The 10,193-nt window shown below is 36.3% G+C and overlaps 1 protein-coding gene across 1 annotated transcript; it reads right to left on the bottom strand.

Annotated features, from left to right (window-relative positions):
- Nucleotides 1-690: 690 nt before the first annotated feature.
- LOC147523406 (phosphoglucan phosphatase LSF1, chloroplastic) lies at nt 691-8,531 on the bottom strand. Its single transcript, XM_086598462.1, has 10 exons — nt 7,880-8,531; nt 7,689-7,795; nt 6,497-6,956; nt 4,903-4,974; nt 4,529-4,650; nt 3,018-3,233; nt 2,555-2,660; nt 2,311-2,423; nt 2,064-2,208; nt 691-1,499 (listed from the first exon to the last, which is right to left on the bottom strand). The coding sequence occupies exons 1-10, from the start codon at nt 8,186-8,188 to the stop codon at nt 1,380-1,382; spliced, it is 1,770 nt and encodes a 589-aa protein (XP_086454588.1). The 5' UTR covers nt 8,189-8,531; the 3' UTR covers nt 691-1,379.
- Between the last annotated feature and the right edge of the window lie 1,662 nt (nt 8,532-10,193).

Below are 10,193 nucleotides of genomic sequence, written 5' to 3'. Positions count from 1 at the left end.
TTTTCTTTCATTTTCTTGTTTCATATTTTTATTGGCTTCTTGATTGTGGTTCATGCAATTATTTTCCTCTTGGGCATTTCCACAAATACACAATGAGCATATTCAACTTCTCCCCCACCTTGAATATATACCACTCAAATTTGTACCTATAAAATATGGTTATCCATGAACCCATTTTCTATCAGAAGAAATCGGTGTTCTTTTTTTAGTGTAACGAAGAATCTTCGCTGCTTTATTGGAAAAAGGTAGTTCTTCTTCGAAGGATCTTGATTTAATAAAAAAGATAGAATAGGAAACCAAAAATTTCAGGAGATAAAAATTAGACTGCAAATTACTTACAATTTCGAAAGGGAGGAGTTTATTTGGAAAGGCCTAAATAATAACGTTCGTGATTGCGGAGTTTACCCATAACCAGATTGGATTGAGGGGGATGAGGCCCATTTCTTGTATTTTCGTTACGACTAAATGAAACAAAGGCTTTGAGCCCAATTTCGTGCATTTAAAGATCAGAAATGAATTAGTTTGATCGAATGAAAAGCCGCTTATCAGACTGTGAACTGAACTGACCTCCAGTCCCGACCCCAATCCCAATCCCAATCCCAATCCAATTCATTGATATCCCTGTCTACTGCAGCAGTCACAGTATTTTCATGGTCATTAATTCAGAGTAGGTCTTGAATCAGTCAAGCCTTACCGAATAACACCCTTTATGGTAATCTTTTCAAAAACAGGGAAAAACATCAAGAACATAAATTCTAGTACACTATAATACTCAACAGCCATGAGAAAGTAACTTCAAGTCGATCGATACAGCTATACTAATGAGTGGTTTCTCACTGCCACTCCAATCTTCTCACGCACTAGTTGTTCCATTCAGTGCTCTGCAGGGTTTCTCCAGAACAACCTCGTTTATTCACTCTTCTGACCTTCATCCCTCCTTACTTGACTCACTGTTTTGTTATTAACGCAATAATATCCTCTGCTTTCTCCTCTTCAGTTTGTTCTCTTTATTCGAGTTCCCTTACAACCACATTCCGAATTCCAGGCAGGATATATCTTTGACAAATATTTGAAACGGTAACCATCATTCAGGTTAACCTTAAACCCACAGAAGTATTTAGGACACCAATGGATTTCAATGATAACCAAGCACAGATCACCAGATGTAGCAGATTATATATTATGATGTTATCAAGGCATACGATGGCGCTTCCCCAGAGCATGTGACATCTTAAAAAAAAACTGATCTTTCTTTGTACGGCCAGATGGTTGAGCTTGCTTAAATCTACCTCATCGGCGAGAAACTTAAGATTGTAGTATTGTGGAGGACTACACCAAGTACCCAGTTCCCACCTCATAACTGTATTGTGGAACGGCATCTACTTGGGAGCTAGGCGGATTGGACATATAGAGAATGTAATACATCGAGCCGCTTTTGCCAACATGACTCGTTCGACTTCTGTCAACTTTCTCTCAATCACCTTAGCAACTGCAGAGTCCTACAACAGCCAAATACATGTAATTAAATTATGTAAATACGAATAAAAATTATTTAGGCAGCCTAGTGACTGTTTGCTAATTAAAAAAAAAAAAAAAAAAAAAAAATCCCCTAAACATTTTTTCCTAATTTATGATGTAGTTTCCTGCAGAACCTACCATATGGAACTGAACCTTTCAGATAGAAAAATAGTAACAATTCTATTATATAATAACACTTGAAAGGTTTTAAAGGATATTCTAAAGCTAGAAATCAGTACTTTGTTTATCTTGAACTGGGACCCTGCATCACAAGATACAGCCACTGGGTAAAATAGCTTCTGTTAAACTACCAGATATGCTGGACTGCTTGTTTACCCATAGCATCAGCTAGCTTCTATATTCAGTTGATCAATTGATATCATGGATAGGGCAACCGCAGAAGGTTTTGAGCACATGAATTGTAGTTGCTAAGATAAATTAAAAAAAATTGAAAAGAAACCTACTTCTGTTAACGAAAACGTTGATAACAATAACAGTATATCTCATCTTAAGGGAATGTAAAGAAAACTAAAGAGGGACCCTACCTTTGCTTGCTGCTGGAAAGAAGGCCTTACACTGGCAACATCTCCTACTACAATAACATTGTTGACATTTCCGTGTTCGTCAGTTACCGTTGGTGAAGATGTTGAGTGCCTCCATTGCCCACTGGTAATGAACTTGTAGCAATATCTGAGAACAATAAAATGGTCATGTCCTAGAAATGCATTAAAAAACATTAATTCCACAAAACCTTTGCCGCACAAAACACTATGAAACATCAAACAGGCTTACCTCCCATGTGAAAGTTTGACTTCAACTTCATGTTTGGATCCACCTTTGTAAACTGACCTAATGGGTTCTTTCCAGTTCCCAGTGAAATCTCCAACCAAGTAAACATCCTCCCCCTGTAATACAAAATTAGGAAATGAAGTGCGGTTAGGAGGACAGCATTGATTAGCTATGATTCTGTCATATACTTTTATCCCCATTTAGTTCAAATATGCTAATGAAGATAAGAAAGAAATAAAGGAGTTACCTCTTTTCCATTCCACACAAAAGTCACGGCATGTGTTGGAGGCCCATCATGTCTACCCTTTTCCATCAAGGCAATAAGATCCCATGTTGCCCAAACAATTGCTGGTCTGCATTCAGATTTCTTTCATAAGGGTTTCCTAACCTATAAAGTCAACAAGTACCAATACACAGTTTCCAATTGCACATGTATTGATTAACAGATATGTCATTAGTTGCGTGGCTAGAATATTTTATACCTTTTCTGAGTTCCCTATCCTTCCCAAATTTAAGTAGATGAGCAATGAAATGAATGGTAATAAAATAGAGCTAAGGAAACCAAACAAGACCAATAAACCAGATTTCACTAAGCACGACATTCAATAAGAGAAATCTAGATCAATTTAAAATCGAACAGCAAAGACTAATCTACAACAAAGACTAATCTACAATACAAGGTGAATTATGAAATGGTTCGTTAGTGGAACCTGTTAGGCTTGCATGGGTGCAATGAAGTTACAAAATTGGTAGCGTCATAAAGGGATGTGTCTTGCATCCAGTGCAAGTACGAAATAACACAAGCTGGGGCTCTATCAAAGCCAGTAGTACAAGTCACAAAAACTCGAAGGTTCTTTCTCAACAAGCGCAGCAGGAGCCCTGCACAAAAGGGAAGTTTCTTCCGCAAATCATATGAATCCACTTCCCTGAAAAATATAGCAAGTGAAAAAATCAGTGAACTTTCCAATTTTATGCAACATAGAACTAACGTAATTTTCTGAACATCATGGCGATTCCAGTCTTTCAATTACGATATTGCAGTAAGTTTCAGTGTTATTAACTAAGATAGATTACACTGGTGTGAAGGTCAAAATATTGCAAAGCCCGTTACCAACATAAAGTAAAAGCATATGGGTAATTACAAGGTCACCAAACTCTCACGTATTGCATTTTTTTTTCCTTTTTTTCGTCAGTAACATGAATTATCATTAAAAGAAGAAATGCAGGCTGAGAATGGCAACAGTAGTCATTACAAGAGAAAATAAAATAACCCAAAAAATAAAACCAAACAATGCAAGTTATCAATGTTCAAAGAAACGCATTGAGGCTTACCCCATGAGGCTCGCCTTAAGCCTTTTAAGATAATAGCACACTGAGGCTTAAGCCTTAATGGCAGAGTAATCCAAGATCCTAAGAACTTTTTTTTTTCCTATTGTTTTTAACTTTTCTCCTTACAACCACCCTCAATCTTTGTTCAATGGACCAAACAATCTCATTCATATGAGAAATTTGTGAATTTCAAAAACAAAACAAAAAAAAACTATTTCCTCAAGCCTCACAAGGACAGATTGCCTTGAGTCTAAGATGTTTTTTTCTTAAACCTTGCAAGTTATACAACCAATCACCTCACAATTAAGAACATAAGACAGTCCCACTAGCTACATAAGAATTTAAAATTGAAAAATAAATAAATAAATAAAAATCTGAACTCCTTATTACATGCTTTAGACCATCTTCACAAAAAAAGACTTTCTAGATAGAAGAACCTCCTCATGTGTGCCCTCAAAGTGCAGACAATTTCGCTCCAATCAAAGTGACTTGATGATTGGCAAAACCATTTTGTTCGGGGGGTCTTATGGCTTCTATCAGTGATGTGGGGTTTGAAGAAGGGGAACAAATAAGATGCGTTGAATTTATCAGTTAACATGCAATGAGCAATAACCACAATTAATCACATCAGTCAAGTGGGAGAAGGCAGAAATGCAGAAACTAAAAGGCACACTTAGGGTCATCCAAGAAAAATATATAAAAATCAGCACAATCGACAACCCAACCCAACCCAACTGTAAGTTTAAGTTATGTCAGAGTTACAGATGGTTCCAATCTCCACGGAAGAAAGACAAAACGGAAACTCCTATTATTAAGTAGGTGGAGATATGATCCTTTTAATTATACTGTAATGCAATGATGACATAGAATGTGGCATAGAAATTATAAATACCTTATCGGATAGTTAATCATAAGGATATTTGAACGTTGACAAGAATCATTGATAGATTGCCAGTCAATTCCCCAATTTGAGCACTCACTTGCACTCTGAAAGTTCAGTATAGCTGTGATTCCCTGATGCACAGATTTCCAAACGGGTATCCAAAAAAAGTCATGAAAAACACCAAAACATTAAAACATTCATGAAGGTTTGAAATGCACCAAGACAAATTTGAAAGTAATGATGACGTTTTAAAACATAATAATTGGAGCGTTAAGCATATGAATGCATATACAAAAACATACTATCGAAAGACTACAATTTCTTCGACTGAATGGAAAGTAATAAAGAATACAAGTAGTACAAAAAAGAACAGCAGTAATTACCAGAACGTTAGCCAAAGTTTCCACATCAGCTACTGTCTGTATACATGATCCTACATATATCTGTTCAGTAATCTGTGACAAAATCAACAGTCAAAGTACATAAGTACCAAAACAAAACCGTTATAGACCAGGACATAAGTGGACCAATGTTCAAAGGAGATAATAACAGGATCGTTGGAGCCATCACAAATCTCCTTGAGATGCAGATTGGAACTTCTCTAGGTTTTGCTTCTTAATTTTAAACACTATTGCTTTCTGTCATCAGTTACGTTTTGTTGAATTGGAAGGAATGTAATGCGGATACCATGACAGAGCGTAACGGGTCATAAAACAGAATGCTCTTCGGCCTTAACCTAGGTGTATTTTAGACTCTGTTGGTTCGCCTTTTGCACTTTGATATATTGAATGGTAGTTGGTTATTGAAGAAAAAACCTCAAAGTAAGATTCTGGCAGATTGTTGTGGCCAAGTCTTATCAAGAGGAGGGAAATTGCCGAAAACTTTCAAGTTCTAAGTTAAAGAATCAAACTCTCAAGAAATAGTTACTCCTAGCTTGTCAGAATATATGACACCGATTATGGAAAGCTCTCAAAAGAAGCAATCTGACTTCATAAACAAGTCTCAACTGCCCAGGTTTAGCAAGCAAGAAATAAAATAAGAATACGGATTTTTGATAGGTTAAATGTTGTAAGTTTAAACAATGATCATATTACTAAAGCATACATTTCATGAAAATGTGCATTATATATACACGATAATTTTTTTTTTTTTATTGGCAAGCCTGTTTTAAATGAGATCAGTAACTCCTTGATGCTGGCAGGGTTCGATCCCCAGACCTATGGTATCATCACCCAAAGGTTTGACCGACTTTGCTAATCGGCACCTGCATATATATACACGATATAGATACTCAAATAATTAATACCAGCTGTAATAGAAATTAACTGGGATATCAACCACTGGGCATCTTATGTGCTAATTTGTCAGAATATTATCCCACCAGATTGCCCAACTAAAGATTGAAACCAACGCATGCCTGGAGATTTCTTCCCACTTAAATTAATGTATAGAAAGTGAGGAATATCCAAATATTTATCATCTCAGCTTAGGATGGAATAGAAATTATAGTCTTTTATAATGACTTTAGAAAAGAAAAAAAAAAATCATTGCACAGCATACACAATCTTTCCTACAGAGAGTTGGTCCACCAAAACCTCTTCCGATAATCTGAGATGAAATAAATCAAGTCATTCGTACCCCAGAAATTCTGGTTGTGTATATATCCAAGTTGAATTCATATTTCATCACACTTGAAAATCCAAACTGATTTATCATAGAATCCTCGATAATTACCAGTTAGTTTCAAAACAGAGGTTTAAGAGATAGGAGCACTAGCAACAGCTGATAGGATCTACCAGAAATGTATTCTATTCAAGTGATTCCTTGTACATCCATCGAATCCATGTGAACAATTATGAACAATGAAACGACAAGAAAAATAAGAAGTGTCTGACAAGAAAAGTCTCTTTATCATGTCAAAAACTAAAACCAATAATACTAGTGCATGTATAGTGTACAAGAAGAACAGAATTTCACCTTGCTATACTGCATACCAAGAGAGTGATTATAGATCAGCTCGCCTTTGGTACGATCAAGCGCTTTAATATATTCATCCAAAGGGAAACTCCCATGAGCCCATTCAACATCTCCAGATCCTTCATGGGAGAAAATAGAAACAAGCTGGCTCATAAATGGAGTAGATTTTTTAATCTCCCTTTGAGAGTGAGTTGATCCATTTTGATCATTTAGATACTTCCACCCTTGTGATGACAAGGATTTCGGTGAAAATATGGCAAACCCAGAATTTCCGCTGCTCTTGTTGGACGTCTGCAAATGTGATGCCACTGTACTTCTGTTCCAAGTGGCTATTGGAACCCGGCCTCTATTGAAGAAACTATCTAGATCACTCATAGCATTGAACTGTTGAATTGGAAAAGGAGAATAAGGTCTTTCAAAGACCAAACTTAAAGATCCTTCTGTTCCCTTGAGCTTTTTCCTGAAGAAACATTTAAGAATAATTGTATATTGACTATTCATACAAGATATACTCAAACCTAATTGAAACAGAAAGCATGTTATCCTAAAGGCTTGAGGATAGTAAAAGCAAGGAATAAATATAAAAACAAACAGAAAAGAATGATATCGCAGCAAAATAGAATCTTTATTTTAAACAGTCTGTATTTCTTGAATTATAAGTTAAGTTGTTAAACACATAAAACAAGAAAAACTGAATCTTCGAAATAATATAAGAAACTACACAATTTCACAATCTTTTAGCTAAAGTAATAACGTTGGCACTATTGAGTATCCTTAACTACACCTATTCATTAAAAGTATGAATTTTCCACCCCTTTAGTGGCACAACTCATAATCACTCCACTACACTGGTAGTGCCTTATAAGCTCGATCGTTATGGAAGGAGAAAAATGAAATGTTTTGTAAATATCAGACACGTCTACAAACATGGTGTGAAATAAACCAATCAAAAGACCTTGTAAGCAAGTCCCTTCCCACACAATTTTCAAATTCAATATCACTTTTTCTGCCAGTCTTTTAGTCTAACGGCCTGGGTGGCGGTAATGCACCCATGCCAAAACCTATTACTTTTTATTTCTTTTATGGTAAGCAAAATACACAGAACTATAGGTATATAAAAGGCCTACAAATATAAAAAAAAATAGCTGAAGTGTCATTAGCAACTAGTAATAATTAAAAAAATATAACATACTCTGTACTCCTTAAGTCGTTGGTATCAATAAATCCATCATCAGACCCATTACTTGTCTTCTTCAAAGTATCACCAACCATTATTATTCTCGACTTCTCCGCATTACCCTGCAACCCCACTTCCACAATTAACAAAACAATCACATAATAATTAACCTTACCCTAACTGTAAACGCTTCAAAAGTTTATTACCCCTTTCTTAAGGGCATGAACAAGTATACTCCCATCAACAGAAACAGCGAATCGAATACCAAGTGGTTTATCAAGTGTAACCATATACTCATTAAGATTCATTTTCAATGAATCCGACATTGCGAAAACCTTAGTATTACTGCTAGCTTTCTTATTAACACATATACAAGTTTTAGAAATACTAGTTCCATTACTTAAAAACAATTCTCTTCCCCAAAATGAAGAAGAGAAATGAGTAGGTAATATAAGCTTGTTAGTGTTTGAAGAAATGTCACTGAGAAATAAAGTTGGGTTATGGAGAAGTGTCATTGTGAAGTAGAATGAGATGAGGTTTTTTTGTGATCAAGTTTTGGGATTTTATGTTATGAGGTGGTGTGTGTTTTTTTGTTTGGGATTTGCGCGAGAGTGAGGAGTACGTGATTCGAGTGGACAACTGGACAGTGGAGTGTGAGCAACGGTGGTGGTAGTTTCAAGATTCAGCTGTCGGCAAAGTGTGTGTTTCTGTTATTTTCCACGTGGCAAGTTACGATGGGTTTGGTTTTGGTTGTAAAACATGCAGAACACGAGGGTAGGCTGCAGTCGATGTTTTTTCTACACCTTTTGGTCCTCCGATCCTCCATGGTTCAATTCGCTTCATGCATTTTCAAAACTTAAAAACTGACCCTAGACTGAAAGCTGTTTAGCCATTCAGTTGCCCCACATATTTCGGATGCCATTTCTAGCGTCATCCAATTATCCAAAATTGTGTCAGCTCCTAGTTGCTAACGACAACTTAGTATAATTGAGGACTAGTAAGATTTTTGCTTTCATTTCCGGGTAATTTCCCGATTAGACCATGATAATGTTAGTTTCTTCTCATTTTGACTTTTCAAAGGTTTTTTTTTACTGTTTTGCCCTTGCGCATATTTCTAGACAAGAACCACGTAGATCAGCAAATTTGGTTTTGTCAGTTCCATCGGCTCCCAATGTGATGTGATTTGTGTTAATTAGCAACCACACGATTATGTTGAGATGAAAACTTGAAAATGAAGGGCAAAGATCGATTTCGCCAATTTGGATCAAATCATACAGTTTCATCCAGATACAACAAAGGGCAAAATCGTTTTCGCCATTTTTTGCTATATTGTTGAAAGTGAAGTTTGATTGTTGAGATTAGAAAGTGAAGTTTGATGGTTCAAATGATGAGAAAGATAATAGACATATTATAGTGCAAAATGTATCAACAAGTGTAGAAGAAAACAAGGGTAAAACAAAACAACATAAACAGAGAACAGAACTAACGAAAATAAAACCTAAACAACAAAATAAGACCAGACAAAATCAGTCTTCTTCATCATCATCGTCCTCGTCTTGCTCGTCATCAGCACCCCCATCATCGTCGTCCTCCTCGTCATCGTACTCCTTCTTCTTCTTCATAGGAATATCTCCAGCATAGTAGGGATCCTAAAGCCAGTGGTCTTCTTATTCTTCTTCTTCATCTGTGTAATCGTCAGTAGAGTAGGTATCCCACTTGTCCGAGTTCTCTTCGTCGAAATAGTCGGTTGTAGGAGGGGAACGAATTCAAGGTCTCCCATTGCTGATGCTGTTGTCCAAGAACCTAGTACTAAGTTGAGAAAGAAGTTATGGATTCAAGATCAAAGAGAACAAGGGAAACGAATTCAAGGTCTCCCATTGTTGATGTTGTTGTCCAAGAACCTAGTACAAAGTCTGCTTAGAAGAAGGTTAAATTAGTTGAGAAAGAAGTTATGGATTCAACAGCTCTGAAGAAGTCATCTTTTTCTAAGAAAGTTTCATTTGATCTTTCTACTTAGACTACGGGGAAAAGAAAAAGACCATTGGAAGATGGAACTCACATTGAAATCGTCCAAGATGGCAAAATCCGTTCAGAGTTTAGAATGGTAAAGAAGAGTGGGAAATCAGTTACCAGGGAGCAAGTAAGAGTCCAGCCATCAAGATCAAGTAAACAAATAGTGGTACAGGCTACCAAAACCCGAAAAATTCGCAACATATATATGTGAAATAACTGAGAAAACAAAAGGATCAGAGATTAAGAAGGAAGCAAAGAAACCAAAAAGAAGAAGAAATCTTATCTGTGCACATGAGTCAGAAGATGAAAATGATGCAAAAGAAACTGCAGGTGAGAGATTTACAACTAATGTTTTGAGAGAGATTAGTGAAGAGATGCCCAAGACTGGAGGGGATTTTGAAGTTGATAGTCAGCAAGATCTACATGAGGACATGGTTCAGGAGCCTTCCAATGAGCCTTTCAATGATGATCAAGATGATCAAGATGATTATGATTTTACACCATTGC

The sequence above is a fragment of the Coptis chinensis genome, chromosome 1 (genome assembly GCF_015680905.1).
Source record: "Coptis chinensis isolate HL-2020 chromosome 1, ASM1568090v1, whole genome shotgun sequence".
Classification (NCBI taxonomy): Eukaryota; Viridiplantae; Streptophyta; class Magnoliopsida; order Ranunculales; family Ranunculaceae; genus Coptis; species Coptis chinensis.
Note: the sequence above shows the minus strand (reverse complement) of the source record. Positions and strands in the feature narration are given on the sequence as shown.

Bases quoted from the DNA above. Each gene is read 5' to 3' on its own strand.
- LOC147523406 (XM_086598462.1), bottom strand. From the start codon at position 8,188: ATGACACTTCTCCATAACCCAACTTTATTTCTCAGTGACATTTCTTCA. The intron at 6,957-7,688 runs GTATGTTATATT...ATGTTTCTTCAG, and splicing joins AACGACTTAAGGAGTACAGA to GAAAAAGCTCAAGGGAACAG. The intron at 2,209-2,310 runs GTAAGCCTGTTT...TATTGTTCTCAG, and splicing joins GTCAAACTTTCACATGGGAG to ATATTGCTACAAGTTCATTA.